The sequence below is a fragment of the Pan troglodytes genome, chromosome 9 (genome assembly GCF_028858775.2).
Source record: "Pan troglodytes isolate AG18354 chromosome 9, NHGRI_mPanTro3-v2.0_pri, whole genome shotgun sequence".
Lineage (NCBI taxonomy): Eukaryota > Metazoa > Chordata > Mammalia > Primates > Hominidae > Pan > Pan troglodytes.
Window position 1 is genome coordinate 36,381,021 of NC_072407.2, and position 17,832 is coordinate 36,398,852.

Genomic DNA, 17,832 nt, shown 5'->3' on the forward strand with positions numbered 1-17,832 from the left:
TGGTTTCTTCATCTGTAAAATGGGAACGACTATCAAAAGGAGGTGAGTGGAGAGACTGCATGTAAATGGAGAATGCATGTAAAATGGCACTGAGATGCACACAAAGGATCAATACATGGTGTGCATTGATCCAATTTGCCGTTCATCACTTGAGCATCTCCTAATTGTGAAAGTCCTCGGGTGTGCGTTCACAGGCTGGTGCAGGTTCATGCTAGGGGCAGGCCCTGTGAGACAGAAGTCCCCTCTTCCTGCAGACCTCCCTGACATCCGCACTCCATTCCTCATCTGTCTCATCTTTCTTCCCAGACTGGTCTTCCTCACTCCACCCCTCCTTCTTTCTCCTGGAGCCCAGCTGCCTCCTCCATGGCCCTCCAAGTCCCCACTGCATCAGGCAATCCTTCATGGCCAAGTGTCAGCATCACCAATGCTTCTGGGACGACAGGAGAGGGGAAAGCCACTGGTCTCAACCAACCTCTCCCCTCTGCATTTATCTCAGCCCATCCCCCAGACCATCCTTCAATCCTCCCCTGCTCCATAAAAATATTGCACCAACTCCGCAGCTCACATTTGCTCATTTGGTCTGCTTGACTTGCTTACCGCTGCGGTCTCCCTGTCTGAGGCCTCTACTCGAATTGGGATGATTTTGTCTGTGCTTAAAGGTACTGACCTTCCAGATCCCCGGACTTCAGGAATTTGTCCTCATCCCCTCATCAGTCTCTGAAGCACAACCTTATTCAGGGATCTGGTCTTGATCGTCCTAACTGTGCAGGGCTGGCCGGTGGGTTTCCAGACCTCTAAATTACTATACCCTTCCTATGCTGTCTGGCTCTCTCTTTCCTTCTCAAGGCCAGCCTGAGAGCTAACAGAATCAGGATTTTGCTTGAAAAATGGAGGAAAGCCCAGAGCCCTCCATGGAATCAGCTACTTTCTCAGCATAACATCAACCGACAATAGAAATCAGACCAGGTGTGATCATCGTCATGAACATTTATATTTATTTATCAGTTTTGCAAGATCCTATCAAATAAATAATTTCACATATTTCAACCACTCGATAATTAAAATAGTCACTAGAAGAAAAGACCTGAATGAAGAGCCCAGACCTTTATATTTTCACAGGGATTTGTTTCCCTTTTTGTGGTTCTCATGCACTTACCTATGAGAAATTCCTACAAGCCACTCTTCCTGATTCAAGACTTTGAAGAACAATGCCTCCTTCGAGTCAGTTAATTCAGAATGGTGGGTTCAAGACAGCCCAGACAGCAATTCTTAGGCCAGCCAAGATGCACCCCATCATCCCTCTCATCTGGTAACAGTCCATCTACGGCAAGCAACTTCCCTCTTCTATTCCAGGGTCTCTCAACCAGGGGACTATTGACATTTTGGGCCAGAGCATTCTTTGGGAAGGGGGAGGAAAGTGCTGTCCTGTGCACTGTAGGTTGTTTAGCAGCATCTCTGGCCTGTATCCCGCAGATACCAGGAGCACCCCACCCCTGCCCTGGTCATGATGATCCAAAATGTCTCCAGAATTGCCAAATATCCCCTGGGGGAGCAAAATCAACCACCCCACCACCACCCACACACACACACACCCAAACTTCTTCCTGGCACATCCGTTAGTCCAAGATCAGTGTTGCAAACACCCTTCAGGGAGGACAGGGCTCCAAGGACCGTCACCTTTGCTCTTTGTTACCCAATAGAGCCAAGAAAGTAGTTCCTAGCAGCAGCAAGACATGGGAAAAAGCTGCCTGCCAGTGAGGCTTGGGGCTCGCAAGGAATACATCCTCACCAAGGCCATAAGACTTCAATTTGTGGATGCTGGAAAACAGGGCATCAGGGAGGCAGGGGTCCACTGCTGAGATGTGTGACTGAGTGAGGTGCAAGGACTGGAGAGGCAGGTATGGACCCTCACCACACTTGATCTTACCTGTGGAAGTCTCCCCAACTTGTGGAAGTCACCAAGATAGGATCTGCCAACTGTGTTTGAAAACAACCCCCTCATGGATTGATTCCCCTGGGCTAGTGCACATAGTTCCTCTGACTGCATTCAGCATGTGTTTCTTGACCCACAGTGGACCTTCACAGCAGGGCCCTGGGCCATCTTCGCTGGCTCCTCTCAAGGACTAGAAGGGCCCAGCAACGTCCCAGGGTAGTCAAGTGCAAATCTCATCAGTCACCCTTCAAGTATTTAACAAGCCCACCCTGTAGATCCTTGCTACACACAGTGTCATCCACAGGCCGGCACAGTGGGAATCCCCTGGGAACTTGTCAGAAAAGAGGACTCTCAACGCCCTGCCCCAGAAGTTCTGAATCTAAGCCTGAACTTTAGCAAATTCCCCAGCTGCTGTCCATGGACATGAAAGTTGAGAAGCCCTAATGGAAGTAATGCAGGAAAGGGAGAAGAGGATCTCCTTCCCTCTAGAAGCTCACACTCTGGCAGAGAAGATAGGATATATAAAAATGAAGGTCAGTACGGTGGCTCATGCCTGTAATCCCAGCACTTTGGGAGGCCAAGGTGGGCGGATCACGAGGTCAGGAGTTCGAGACCAGCCTGACCAACATGGTGAAACCCCCATCTCTACTAAAAATACAAAAATTAGCCGGGCATGGTGGTGCACGCCAGTAATCCCAGCTACGTGGGAAGCTGAGGCAGGAAAATCGCTTGAACCCAGGAGTTGGAGGTTGCAGTGATCCAAGATCGCGCCACTGCACTCCAGCCTGGGCAACAGAGCGAGACTCCGTCTCAAAAAAAAAAAAAATACACACACATGCACACACACAAATTAGCTGGGCATGATGCCATGAGCCTGTAATCCCAGCTACTTGGGAGGCTGAGGCAGGAGAATCGCTTGAACCCAGCAGGCAGAGGTTGCGGTGAGCCGAGGTCATACCACTACACTCCAGCCAAAAAGAAAAAAAGGATATATAAAAATGGGGCAAGGGAGCAGAGTGCAAGTCTACACCACCAAGCATGTTTTGGGAGGACACCTGGATGCTGAAGACCAAGACTAAGTGCTGCCTTAGCCACTTACTTCTACTGAGCCTCAATTTCCTCATCTGTAAAGTGGGAGTAACACTTGCCCTGTCTACCTTACAGGATTGTCCTAAAGATCAAAAAGGATGGGAAAGCACTATTCTGATCTAAAGTAGTATTTAATGTTAAAGGTACTCTAAATGCTACAGAGGTTCAGAGAGGAGAGGGCTCCGGGTGACTGGAAGAGTCTGGGAAGATCCAGCAGAGGGAGTTGGGGAGCTGGGAGTACTGAGTCATATGCTAAACCAGGTGCTGCAGTAAATAAAGCAAGATGGAAAAGTGCACATGCTGACCACTGCACCCAACACCGCCTCAAGCCTGGGCCACAGGGAGCTTCCACTGACCTACTTTCACCCACTAACTCCTCACAGTCTATAGAAGAGTAACACAGTGGGTCTCAGAAACACATACAGTGTTCACAAGTGCTTTACAGAGCAAGCAGAGATGGTCTCTGTGGCAAGGCTGGCAAGAAGCTCAATTGCTGCAAAAGTTATTAACTCTGGGTTGGGGTAGAGGGCAATGGACTTTTACCATTTTTCAGAGCTGACCTGTGAGGATGGCTAGACACTGCAAGAGGATGCCTGGAGGAGGGAGAGGTAAAAGAAATGAGCCAGTAAGTTCTTGGGTAATAGTTTTCCTAGATAAAGTTTATAAGCCTTTGCTATGTACTTGATGTTTTCATACTTAAAAAAAATTAAACCTCACTATGATCCTATCAGGCAGGGACTTTTGTCCCCACTTCACAGATAAAGAAACTGGAGATTTAGAATTTGAAGCCAGGTTGGTCTGCTTTCCATAGCCCATGATCTTAACTGCAAGCTAAACTTACAGGGTCGTCTGAGAATCTCTGTTCTTCCCTGCGCAGTTGAAACAATCAATGTGGCTGTACTTTTGTTGTAAGACCTGGCTCTTTCCGACTCGCTGATGTTTGCCATGCTTGTCCTGAGCTTCTCCAGAGAAATGCTGTCTTCTGGCAGGAAAAGATAAAAACGGCTGATATAAATGAGTCACCACACTCGCTATAATTAACAGTGATGCAAGAGCCAGATGCAAAATAAGAGGGGCCTCTGGACCTGACTTTTAGGCTGCCCAAACTTTGAGCTGCACTTCAATGTAAAACAGTCTCCATAGCTAGGCTTCCATCTGTTTGAGACGCATTTTAAATGAAGAAATAAAACCCGGAATGCATGCAAGCCCCAAGATAAGGGAGCTGAGAGGGGCTGCACCAAATTAATCTCCTTATTTACAATTCAAAAACCATACACCAGAACAGAAAGAGAGTTTATAGTTTATAGATAATATAGATCTTTGCTTTCACACTCAGTTGCCCTGGAAAGGCTGAGCAGTTTTCAATCTGCTGAGCTGATTTATAGCAAGTACAGTTGTAAATTCAATTGTACTAGGTGTTCAGCCTATGCCCTCTCAGTGATGTATCTGAACTTTTCAAAAGGACTAGTTATCATTAACATCTCTCTGTTTTCTTTTGCTGATCTGGGATGATGGGATGCAATGACAATCTGCTTAAAATAAACCTTAAAACCTTAAAACATAATCACCACATCATCCACAAACCCCATTCAACCACAGCATGAGCACAATCACTCTGTAACACAAGGTGAAGATATTCTCTGTTGCTTCTAGGACATATAAGTCCCTCCTGAAGTTTGACAGAGAGAAATAAATTGTGGTCAGGACCTGGATAGGCTCACTAGTAGCCATCGATGTCGGTGGCGTCTTCTCTTACCTGTTTAAAAGAGGCTCAGTGGCCTTGAGATTTGAACACAATACAGCTGATGGAACCTTGCCACTTTCCTTTTGAATAGACTTTAATTGAGAGCAAAGTGAAAAATGCAGGTTACAATTTTAAGTGTTATCATCAATATCTTGTAAGATCAACACCCAGTGATGCATCTAGTACTTATACAGTCCTAATTTTAGTTGTCAAAGAGCAAATCATTATCAGACATATATATACACAGTAATTTCAAGCAACAGTAAATAATAAATTCCCTCCCTTAAAAAACACAACACAACACAACACACACACACACACACACACACGACCACCTTTAAACAATGGATTTCCTCACCCAGTAAGTCTCATTTTTTTCACATATACTTGTAGACCCAAAGGTCCTTAAGTTACTTAAAAACAGTCTTATCAGTGGAGATCCTGGACCATCCCCTATTTTCTTTTAAAGTCACTTTCATTTTTACAACTTGAAGCCACATACCAGCATGGTTTTATACACTAAGGACACTCCCAATGATGAAAATGAATTCCCCTCCATTTGTGCAAGGAGGTATGTACATCTCTAAAGACACATATGATTACCACTCAAAAGAGTCAAAAACATACACAAAAAAATCTCAGATCTTCATAGTTTCTTAAGAGCAGTGTGCCAGTGTTCACATTGAATTAACTGAATGGTAAAATTCTTTTAGATTTCTATACAGAGGTACTGGTTAGTTCTGATTCTTTCTTCAGCTGCTTGAAATGCATGAGCTTTAAAAGTTGCCTGGCAGAACTACATCCTGCTTTCCAGGTTAGCAGCCTGGCTGACCTCGGGAATGTTAGACAAGATTCACCCCCGATGCCTTGCTCTCTGATTTATTTCTTGCTGTTGCTGTTAGTAAATGGAAACCATGACAAAGTTTACATTAGCAGACACATACACATGCCCTGGCCTATAAATATTCCATGATAGAAAATGGTACAATAATTCCATCCGCAGCGAAAACGAGCATAAAAGAAGAAGGGAAGGGTCAGGGGGACATGATCAGCTATGGCTCTTCTTACAGTAGAAAATCCAGACCAAACGGCAATGGGCTTTTAACTAACCAGACATTGTTAGCCGCTTCTCCAGGGCCTGTGAGTCAACTAAAAGTAGGCAGGGCAGAGACCAACTCTTCCAGGCACACCTGGTAGTTTCCAGAAGCACCGGTATCTTGTCTTGGAAGTTGGATGAAGAAGATCAACTGAAGTTTTCTTCTTAGTGAGGAGGAGTGGAGAGTCAGACTTGAAAGCAGTTCACACACTGTGCTGCCTGGGACACTGAACGGTCCCCGAGGGAGACCCCTCAAAGCGCCAGCTGGAGTTTGGTCATGTTTCTCTGATGCATGTTGTGATGGCGGACTAATTCATCTGACCGGGCAAACTTTTTCTGACAACTTGGCCACCGACAGCTGAAGGGCTTTTCACCTGTTGACACAATTGCCAGTCAGAGACACTTGCAACGAAGAGACAGGCACAAGTTCAACTATCAAGGCCCGAGTGAAGTCATCACAAGGCACCCACTCTGAATTTCCCATCATTCTGTCCCTGAGCTAACCAACTGAGCTCATTTCCCAGGCAGCCTTGAAACAGCAGCACCTCTTCGGGCTTTAAGGATCGAAATATTGTAAAAAGTTATATTCTTAGGTCAGAAAACTTGGAAAGTGGGAGATAAAGAATGAGTCAAGTTGGGGGAAATGTCTGAGCAATTCATAATTAAGGGGAAAAACGTTTGTTTCAGTCTCTGCTGATAGAATGTTTTGTGAACTGTGTAAATTTCTCCCCCTTGTTGAGTAAGTTGGGAACTGAGATGAACTGGGCTGCAGAAGCCTCTGGGTCATCTACCCTGGGTATTACTGAGTGATCACTGTCCAGGGATCTCAGCTGTGACTGAAGCTTTTAACACTTCTATCTGTGTAGATACCCTGGATGGGCTGGACACTTTAAAATAAATCACTGATACCAGTTTACATGTTATGTGTTGTTTTTTTTTTCTCTTAAAGTGTTACTGAGAGCATAATCCTTTTATATGGAAGATTCTAGTTGGGGTGTGGTTCTTAGATTTTTAATAAGCTTGCCAAAAGATTGAGGCTTCTCCACCCAAAGAGCCCTCAGACATTCTTTCCAAGCCTCATTCTCATTAGGGAGAATAACTACCATTTATTTGATGCTTAACATATGCCAAGCCTTGTGCTGGGCTTCACACACACACACACACACACACACACAACCTCATGTATTGCTTACAACTGCCCGTAGGGGAAGCATTATTATCCCCACTCTACAGATGAGGTAGGACATCTATTGAGGGCAGATCCAGGCAGAACTCAAATATCCAGGTCTGTTGAATTCCAGAGCCCGTGCTCTTTCCTGTATCACACCTCCCAGGCCTAGCCATGATGGAAAAGCAGCTGCAGCTCCATCTTAAGGAAGAATGCACAGAAGTCAAACCCTGTGCCACCTGACGGATCTTCTCAGATACTGCTGGTCCCACTTGGCCTTCTCTGAGAACTGCTGGTTTGGACAAGCACTGAGAAATGTCCCAGGAGGGCTGGTGTCCCAGAGTCAGACCGGAGGCCAATCAAATGTGGTATTAAACAGTCTGCTGGCAAAACAGGTCATGTCACACTTACTCGGGGAGTGTGACAGCAGTGTACAAGGGACTATAACACTTTGCCACTGAATTATGAGCTCAGGACTAAGTTAAAGAAGCATCAAAGGCACCTGAGGAAGGGAAGCAAGATTCCCATCCCGCCAACCATGGGCCACAGGTGCCTTGGCTCTGTTTTTAAATGCAGCCAGTTTGGGCGAAGAATCTGGGGCTGCTCAGGGGTTTGTGATGTCGTGTTTTCCTTCACTCGCTGTTCCTCTGCTCTTCCTGGCCTGGCTCTCACTCTCCAACCCCACCTCCAGCAGTGCTGTTAAGGGCTGGCTCCTAATGGACTAATCCCAACCCTGTCTCTTGTCATCTTCATTCCTCTCAGTCTCTCAGTGGTGTTCAGCTTTGCTGACTGATTCTCTACTTGACTCTCCATGCTCCCTGGACTACAGAGTAAATACCTGCCCCTTCTCCAATAAAGAAGCAAGTGGGACAAGGTGGGCTGGAAGCAGACAGAACTGGATTTGCTCCTTACTAGCTTTGTGACTTTAGATAAGCCATTGAATTACTATTGCCTCAGTCTCCTCATCTGTAAGATGGGAATAAAACATGCCTACCTCATTTTTTGTTTGTTTGTTTTGTTTTGTTTTGAGACAGGGTCTTGCTCTGTTGCTTGGGCTGGAGTACAGTGGTGGGATCACAGCTCACTGCAGCCTCAGCCTCCCAAGCAAGGTCTAGTGAGCGTCCTACCTCAGCCTCCCCCAAATAGCTGGGACTATAGGTCCACACCACCATGCCCCGCTAGTTTTCGTATTTTTTGTAGACACAGGGTTTTGCCATGTTGCCCAGGCTGGTCTTGAACTCCTGGGCTCAAGTGATCCACCCACCTAAACCTCCCAAAGAGCTGGGATTACAGGCATGAGCCACCACAGCCGGTCCTACCTTACTCTACTTACAAGCATGTTGTGAAGATAGACTTAGATAAGCTAAATATTAACCCTCTTTCCAAAGGTAGAAAATATGCAACAAAGGTGGTGCTATTTTTATTATGAATCACACCAGCCTTGCAGAAAGCAAAAACCTTCAGCAGCCAGTAAATGAATGCCCTATTCTCCTCTCTGTACTAGTACGAAGGAAATAATATCCACACACGGATACTGGTCCAGCAGAAACCAAGACCGCTCCTGGGGCATTAACTTTCAACAGAGCAAGGACTCAGTTCTCTGAAAATAGTGCCATTAAACATGTGCTCTCAGAAGAATAAATGTTTGCCTTGCTAAAATTTCTGCTGCTTTTCTGTAAAGTTGATTATCGTATCAAAGAGAGTAACAAAATGTGTGATGCAACAAACTGGAAACAGTAGGGACCTGGCTTATCTCTTCATTTTCATTCTGCACACTCCAGCCATTCTTTTCCCATCTTTCTCCTTCTCTGTATTTCCACCCTCCCCTTCTTTAAAAAATGTTATTGTTTATTATTTAAAGATAGCCACGCACTATTCCTTCTCTCAACTGAGTCTAAACCTTAGAACTTTTACACTAGTCTTTTCCAATCCCTCTCATCACAATTTCATTCCACAATAGTTTAAAAAAATAATGAAAAATAAATGTGAAGAAAAGTTTACGCACTTGTTTTACCTGTATGAGTCCTGGTGTGGGTCTTCAGGTGGTCGGACCGGGAGAACTTTCGCTGACAAGTTTTACACTGGAATGGTTTCACACCTAAATGGACAGAGAAGGTCTAGCCTCGGCCCTAACAATGTGGGGCACAGTGAGGCCCACAAGGCTGACTTCCGGCAGCTGGAGGAGCCCAGCATTTCCTGCCATGCCTGCAATGTCTGCATCTGCCTCACCCTTAGATTTCCCCAGTCCCCCAGGCCCAACAAGAATCACTGATTCTGCACAGTAATCTTCAAGGACCTGCTTCTGTCTTGGGAACAACCATTCCTTAACCACAGAGGTCCAGCTTCTCACCAGCTGGAAGATCTCAGCTGTGTCAGAGACAGGAAAAGTGAATCACACGCTACAAATTGGATTCCGCTCTCCATCACCCTCATTCTTTGCTGATGCTCAGCGTATCATCAGCCCACTGCTAGTGGGATCTCACTGTTCTGTGGTTTGCAGGGGAAATGTGGGGTGTTTCCTTTTCTTTCTTTTTCTTTATTTAAGAGGAGGAACATCTCCAGAGATTATGGGGGAAAAAATACTGGAAAAACTAATCACATGGCTGACTCTCTCGTTCATATTCAACAACAAAGAGAATCATGAAATCAACCCTAGCCCAAGGGAACACAGCTGCCAGCAATGAGAAGTGAACCTACAAACCTGTATGTCTCCTTTGGTGTCTTTTGAGCTGGTCTGAACGAGAAAACCTTCGCTCACAGTCCTTGAAGTCACACTGGTATGGTTTCTCACCTTGGGGAAGACACATATTCTATTTGAAAATGATACTGGAAAGGGGATCTCATTAAAGGCAACCTCTCCTACTAGGACTGAACAGATCCCAAAATGCCTAAGGCACTTCGCTGGAGCTTGTTAGGGTAGGATGATCCCCAACTTGCAAGTTACAAATGAATGGGAGCTCAGGGGCCAGAGGATTCTGCCCCAAGGCTCACATCTAGCTCTGCCATTAAACAAACAAACAAACAAACAAAAAAGCCCTGGGTGAGGTGTGGTTTCTTTATTGTAAAATGGGTCCAATAATCCAACAACTTCAAAGGATTTATGACCTTCACATAAAGGGCTCAGCCCAGAGCCCAGCATAGAAGGCGTGCTCAAAAAATATTAGCAAATAAAAAACAAAATCTTTCACTCCCAGGCAGAATCTGAGGCAGAATTCTGGGATGCATGCGCCTTGAGGTCAACCTCATGAAATAAGAGTTTTATGTTTTACGGCCCAAAGATCTGTTGTTCTTTGCTACTGACTCCTTGTTCTTGCGTCAAGCAAATATGACTCCATGGTTGTGAGACCCTCAAGACACACCAAAAGCACTGAGAAAGTTTTTGGTGTGCTTTATCCAAGAGAAGTCAGTAGTGGGATTACCCAACCTCCTGTCTCAGAATGGAGAAGCCTCACCCCTGTCCTCACTAGCGAAAGTTCAGCCAAATACTGGGACCTGAGCCCCAAGAGAAGTGAGCAACCCCAGGCCTTCCCACCTTCTTAGGAGAATCCTGAGTCACAGGCATCTGGGATGGAAACAAGCCATTCTAGAATCAGTCAGGTCTTTCTGTTGCAAGGCAGCCACCTGTTACCTTTCCAATCTCAAAGCCTCTGCTATTTCCCTCATGAATCTCTATTCCCCACTATGCCAGAGCTCACATCCTGAAGTCCTCCTTGCACTCTGCTCACACTAAATGTCCCCCATCCCTATCTCCACATCGAAAAGTCTCCTGGGTGTCTCCTTCTTCTGCAATGCCTGCTTGGAAACTGCATGGGCCAATTTCCCTTCCTTCCCTCATTACGACATTTATTCCAGGCTGTCTAATGTGGTGAGCTGTGTCTGGGTCTACAATTCTACAATTCTTCAATGGATTGGAAAATCCTGAGGGCTGGAGCCTTTTTATTTTTATTTTTTCTCAGAGACAGAGTCTCTCTCTGTTGCCCAGACTGAAGCGCAGTGGTGTGAGCCTAGCTCACTGCAGCCTCGAAACAGTGGGCACAAGGGATCCTCCTGCCTCAGCCTCCTGAGTAGCTGGAACTACAGGCATACACCAGCACACTTGGCTAAATTTTAAAAAATATTTTTTGTAGAGACAGGGTCTCACTATATTGCCCAGGCTGGTCTTGAACCCCTTAAGCAATCCTCCCGCCTACGCCTCCCAACATACTGGGATTACAGGTGTGAGCCGCTGCACCTGGCCCCTTTCTTTGTATTTGTATCCAGGTTGGTGCCTTATGTTTCACCTCTGTGAGCTGGAGAAGACGATACCCCTATTGAGTCTGATTTCCTTCCCCTGCCTTTGAGCTTCTGCTCATCTATCACTTTCTCTGCCCAAACTACCAGCCTCCACTGGCTAACCCAAGCCGTTCTTCCTCCGAGAAACTTTCTCGGATGACCTTAGTTCAAACTGATACCCTCCGAACTCCTCGGTACCTCCTGTCTCTGATTTAGTACATGATCATGTACTCTCTCAGTCACTTTTCATTTCTTTATATCCTAGCTCCCAAACAAACCAGGAACTCTTTGAGAAGGAGGATTATAACCTGCAGTTAAAAAGAAGGAGCTTGAGTCCTCTTTCTGCTATGTCCTATCCTCTTCATAAATGTTTTGTGAGTGAGGATTAAATGAAATATACATGTAGAGAGCCTGACACCCAAAAAGTACTTAATATAACAGTCTGTACTGTTGTTATAAATAAATAAGAAAATATTGCTCTCTTTCAAGGGGGACTGTAGGATTGTTAAATACCAATCTGCCCTCATCTTCTGCAAGGAAGAGTTTCTTAAAGGCTCCAGTGGGTCTGGGGTTTTGGCTGTCTTGTTCACTGCCTTCCCTTCACACAGTTGTCTAACCCTCACTGCATTCTAAGTGCTTCTCTCTCACTAAAAGTTTCTACAACCATATTGCCTTCATTTATTCCCTTGCATTTTTCAGGCAGGACTTTACTTTTTTTGTTTTCCTTATAACCTTGACAGTCACTTTTCAAATGATCCCATTTGGGGAAATGTGTAAAAACATAACATGCCACTGGTCCCCTCCTTTTTAGCCTCAAAGTCTGTGGCCCACTGAGTGCAAACTCAGACTGACACCAGAATTGCATCCTCTGGACACAACGAATTAGCAAAATCCAGTGGTCCAAGGAAATCTGAATGCAGCTCATTTTTTCTCCAGCTTCCCAAGAGCAAAATCAGCAGTAATAACACAGTTGTAACAGTGATCCTATAATAATGCTGTTCTTTGATTGTGGAAAAGGCAGCAGTAGCTCCTCTGTAGGAAAACCTGGGTTTCACCACACTCCCACACTCCCACCTAGTGCCCACAAGGCCCAGAGCAAACGTTCTGTGACATGGCTGTCCACATTCAAGGTGGCCAACACCAAACAATGCCAGTTCTCTGTTTCCCAGAAGCAGCCTCTCTGACCTGGGGGAAAATCCAGTTTCATTGGTATATCTTCAAAAATAAAAAATCATCATCTCTCTCTCCCCACCTTTTTTTTTTTTTTGGCAGAGTCTTGCTCTGTCGCCCAGGCTGGAGTACAGTGGTAAGATCTCAGCTCACTGCAACCTCTGCCTCCTAGGTTCAAGCAATTCTCCTGCCCCAGCCTCCCAAGTAGCTGGGATTACAGGTGTGTGCCACCACACCCGGCTCATTTTTGTATTTTTAGTAGAGACGGGGTTTCACCTTGTTGGCCAGGCTGGTCTCCAACTCCTGACCTTGGGTGATCCACCCACTTCGGCCTCCCAAAGTGCTGGGATTATAGGCGTGAGCCCCCATGCCTGACCTTTTTTTTTTTTTAAGTGATCACTAAAAATCAAACTAACAATCAATTTTCCCCTTCCTGTCTAGTTGATTATTACTGACCCAAGCAGGTAAGTTTTTCTTTGGACCATCTCTTCTAAAATTTCACAATGATCTTGCCCATCGACCTCCTAAAACCATCTGATGACTATATTCCCAGGCCAGCTCCTCTCTCCTTAGAAATGCTAATAGTATTCTAACACCAACACGATTCCTACACAGGTCTCTTTAATTCTGTGGCACTTTCTCTCTACCACTCTGCTCTGCCTTTCTGGAAGACAGTTTACTGACCTCTGTAATAAAGGATAGATAATCAGAATGCAAAATGGCCCCACAGCCTCTTTACATCACCTGGATCAGACCTTTCAAAGCAGTGCTTACTTTCCATCCTGGAAATGACCTGGGTCCTTAGCAGTGTGAGAGCCTGGAAAAGGAGCTCTTGAACCATGTTTGCCCAAGGCTGGACAGCGGGCACACTTACCAGTGTGCTTCCTGCTGTGCATCTGTAAGTGGGACAGCTTAAAATATCTCTTATTGCAGCCTGGGTAAGCACACATGAAGGGGCGTTTCTCACTGGTCTCAGATGCCGACCGCACAAGAGTCGGGGCTACTCCAGGCACACGCCGCACATCCTGCAGGCAGAGAGTAAGAGGAAGGGAGGCTTTAAGCCACATGTGAACATTCACGTAGGTCTTGAGGGAGAGTGAGCACCGGAATATATCCAAAGAAGGGGTGGCAGGTGCAGACCTAAAACCACTCCCATTCACACTCCAGATCCCCATGGCAGACATCAGTAATGGATGCTAGATCAGGACATTCTACAATGCAGTGCTCTAAGATCATCACTACTGAGCAACCAGAAGTGGCTCTTGAGATGAAACCTACATGAAATGGCTGTCCCAGAGCCTCTGCAAAAGAAATGCTGGTACCTGGAAGAGCTCCCAATCCATTCTATCTCTCAGCTTCTCCTCTTGAGGTAGTGATGTCTGCAAGTCCAAAGTCCCAAAGTCTAACTACTTCCTCCCACTTGGAGACATGACCACATGACCTAGAGCCAATCTGCAATGGGTGGGGACATCCTTATTAGAAAAAAGTGGGATAATGAATGAGCCCCTAACTGACCAGAACGTCCAAGTATAAGTAAATAACAAGGAAGAAGAAGCCCCTGGATTTGGGGATCCCATCTGTGAAAGGAAGCAAAACCCACCAGAAGGCCATGGTGAAGCCAGCACAACCTTTAATAGTGAGGCCAGAAAGCACTGGAATCCGTCTGCCTTCTGTGCACTGCACACGTCCTTTGCAGGGCATCTGTTGCTCCCCTTTATCTTGTGGAAGTGCAGTGTGTGTGTTGTCAGTCTTCCAAGAATAAGAACTGGAGGAAAACAAAGAGGCAAGCTCCCCTTCCTCTTCTTGGGGTCAGGGAGTCATAAATGGGAGCTGAGCAAGTGCCTGAGTGGCCACTAAATTCTCCTCATTCCTTTACAGATGAGTAAATCAACCCCAAAGGCGGTGAGATGCTGACACAAGAGTGCATCCATGTTTTGGTTTTGTTTGTTCTTAAGACAGGATCTTATTCTGTGGTCCAGGCTGCAGTGCAGTGGCATGATCGGGGCTCCTGCAGCCTCGACCTCACCAGCTTAAGTAATCCTCCCACTTCAGCCTCCTGAACAGCTGGGACAACAGGTGAGAGTCATCATGCCCAGCTAATTTATTTTATTTTATTTTATTGGTAGAGATAGGGTCTCCCTATGTTGCTCAGGCTGGTCTCAAACTCTCCAGCTGAAGGGATCCTTCCACCTTGGCCTCCTAGAGTGCTGGGATTACAGGCGTGAGCCACCATGCCTGGCCTAAAGTGCATCCATGTTTTGTGCTAAGACCTGGAACCACTTCTGAATATAACCAACTCCTTGCCCTGTGCATTTTCCACTCTACCCCATGCTTATGTTCTAGTCCCTATTTCGCATTGCCCTGCACTGAAAGGTCATTTTCTTTTTTGGAAGAAAAAATGCTGCAGTGACATACAACACAACATTGATATTAATAGGCCATAGTGTCTCAGGGATAATGAAGGCATAAAATTAAATGGTGAGCCAGCTGTTGGATTGGAATACTCAATACCTGTCTGGTCTGGAGTTTTTTAGAGGCCATGGCAAGTGAGCCTGACAAACTGGGCTTGATGGGAAAGAAAGCAAAGGAAGCATTTTCCATTTCCCTTAATTCATCCTAGAAGCAGTGCACATGGGAACAGGAGTTGTTAATCTCAGTAAGGGTCCCGGTGAAGGATTCTGATTGTATTCGTCAGGGGAGAGGCTTGATGTCTCCCTAAACCGTCGTCAGATTTCCGTATTTCTGTAACCCTTGCCTTTATTGCTCTCCATTGAAAGGCTTGGGAGTAGGGAGCACACTGTTCTTTCTTCGTGACACTTCTGGAAACATTAATCAGAACATCTCAGAGCTACTTGCCCCACGTATCATGTGGGGTCTGGCCCAGATACAACTTATGTCTAGAGTACTGACCATTCTGGTGAAAGTATCACTGCTGTTACTCACGTTGCAGCCATGGATTGATGTTTATAAGCCATAAATGAAACCCTTAGTAACTGTATGTGCTTCTGACCACCCAACATAGAGACTCTGCAGGGAAGGCAGACTGAAGGTCTACAGAGGTGGCAGACCACAAGTGTCTATTGAATTCTCCAAAACTTTTACCTTTATACTTTACTTTCTTCATGCTCCTTGGAGACTTCTCCCTCCCACAAACTGTTCACCATCCTCTGCCTCCCTAAGAAGCAGTATCGTGAAGTAGGTATAAACAGGGGGTCTGAAGTCAGGCAAGACCTGTGTTATTAGTCTCGGCTCCAATATTTACTAGCGATGTGATTCTGACATTATTCATCACCTCTGGGCTTCAGTTTCCCCATCCATGAAATGGAGAGAATAACAGTACCTACCTCATAAGTGTGTATTGCAGATGAAATGAAGGGGGAAAGGCCACAAATAGACAAGGAGAAACCTTACATGCATATTGCTAAGAGAAAGAAGTCAGCCTGAAAATGCTACATCTAGTATGATTCCAACTATATGACATTCTGAAAAAAGACCGAGCCGGGCACAGTGGCTCATGCCTGTAATCCCAGCACTTTGGGAGGCCGAGGCGAGTGGGTCACCAGGTCAGGAGATCAAGACCATCCTGGCTAACACTGTGAAACCCCGTCTCTACTAAAAATACAAAAAATTAGCCAGGCGTGGTGGCGGGCACCTGTAGTCCCAGCTACTCGGGAGGCTGAGGCAGGAGAATGGTGTGAACCCTGGAGGCGGAGCTTGCAGTGAGCCGAGATAGCGCCACTGTACTCCAGCCTGGGTGACAGAGCGAGACTCCCATCTCAAAAAAAAAAAAAGAAAAAGAAAAAAAAAAGACCGGTGATTATTGGGAAGAGAAGAAGAGGGAGGGAAGAACAGGTGGAGTGTAGGGAATTTTAAGGGCAGTGAAACTATTCTGTATGATACTAGAATAATAGGTACATGGCATTATGCATTTTTCAAAACCCATAGAACTGTACAACACAAAAAGTGAACCCTAATGTAAACTATGGGCTTTAGTTAACAATAATTTATCAATATTGGCTCATCAATTATAACAAATGTACCACATCAATACAAAATGGTACTAATAGGGTAAAGTCCATTTTTCTAAAGTCCATGTATAAAGCTTAGCACAATGCCTAGTATATAGAAAATGTCCAGCCATAGGCGGTACAGTTAGTATGATGATCATCAACACTTGGCAAGATGTGAGTCTACCTGTGGGCACTTTACGATGTAGACCAAATCTTAGAAGTCAAAGGTCCAAGCGGTTAATTCAAGCCCAATTAGCTTAAATACAAAAGCCACACAGCCCGCCCTGGAGAAGTCAAATGGAGCAGTAAAGGCAGAAAGGAGAGGATTCTGTAGGACGCATCTTGCGCAGCGTCAGGCAGCGGGGCAGCCTCTCTAGGAGAGGACAAAGCCGCCTTATCAGACCCAGGGGACGAGCAGGTGTCCCTGATGTTAAAGGAGCCTGCAGTGAAGAAGAGGCTTGCCAGGGCCAAAGAGTCCATCAGTAAGGAACTAAAGGGCCGGTAAGTAGGAAGAGGCAGTGCGGCCCCCTTCCCGCTGGGGCCTCTCTGTGTGCTCACCTGAATGCCTCTGAAGACACCGTGCGTGTGTATTCTGTACTGGGCTCCGCAGAGGATGGGCGTTGTGTGGTTATCGCTCTCGTACCCTGTGCCGTGGCTGCAAACACAAAGAAGGGAAAAAGGCTCAGTGTGGCTCACAGTCGCCATTTGGAAATGCTTATCTGCAATCAGGAGGGAATGATGGTTTTTAAAGCTCACAGAACAAAAATAGTTGGTTTTTGCCTCCCTCCATGGGGCCACTTTAGATGCAGGGTTCTGCGGAGGGCGAGGCCGCTGGATTCTGGGGCCGCCACCTCGCAGCCCCTCCCTCATCCTCCGATTCTCGTAGGCGTGCACCGTCGCGGTCTAGGTATCGCTCAGACAAGCTGAGGAAAACCACAGTGGCAGGGTTTCATCCTCGGCAAGTTGTTTACCATCTAGACGGCAGGGCTGACAGCTGCAAGTATCTCAGGAATGAGCAGAATGCCTCAAGCTTCACGTTAAGTGCACTGAATTTTTGTCGGCACCTCATGACTCAGTTTTTACCAGATAGCACCAAAAAAGTGATGACGCAAGAAGAGATGTCGTGTCCTCAGAAGTGGGGATTACATATCTGTGGCCTCACTCTGCTTAAATGACAGGTCAGTTTTCCAGATCAGCTTAACTCTTGGTAGCCAGCCTGTGCTGTAGGTGGGCGCTGGAGAATCTTCCTCCAGCATTCGACTGACTAGTCCCCTAACTGGTGCTCAGGTTAAGCTTCGACTACATAGGAAGAGCTGAAAGATGTGCAATGCTGAAAAGGACAACTTGGAA

At 46.0% G+C, this 17,832-nt stretch overlaps 1 protein-coding gene across 8 annotated transcripts in view; it reads right to left on the reverse strand.

Moving 5' to 3' along the window:
* Positions 1-4,842: 4,842 nt before the first annotated feature.
* Positions 4,843-17,832, reverse strand: part of WT1 (WT1 transcription factor) — a 48,260-nt gene continuing 35,270 nt past the window's right edge. For 5 of the 8 annotated variants that reach the window (XM_016920636.4, XM_016920634.4, XM_063783976.1 and 2 more), the window contains 5 exons: positions 17,041-17,137; positions 13,347-13,497; positions 9,732-9,821; positions 9,036-9,128; positions 4,843-6,236 (listed from right to left, as the gene is read on the reverse strand). In XM_016920636.4, the coding sequence (XP_016776125.1) occupies positions 6,115-6,236; positions 9,036-9,128; positions 9,732-9,821; positions 13,347-13,497; positions 17,041-17,137 (553 nt within the window). In that variant the 3' untranslated portion in view covers positions 4,843-6,114. The remainder of the gene's footprint in view (positions 6,237-9,035; positions 9,129-9,731; positions 9,822-13,346; positions 13,498-17,040; positions 17,138-17,832) is intronic. The other 3 variants (XM_016920637.4, XM_016920635.4, XM_016920638.4) reach the window with 1 other exon arrangement.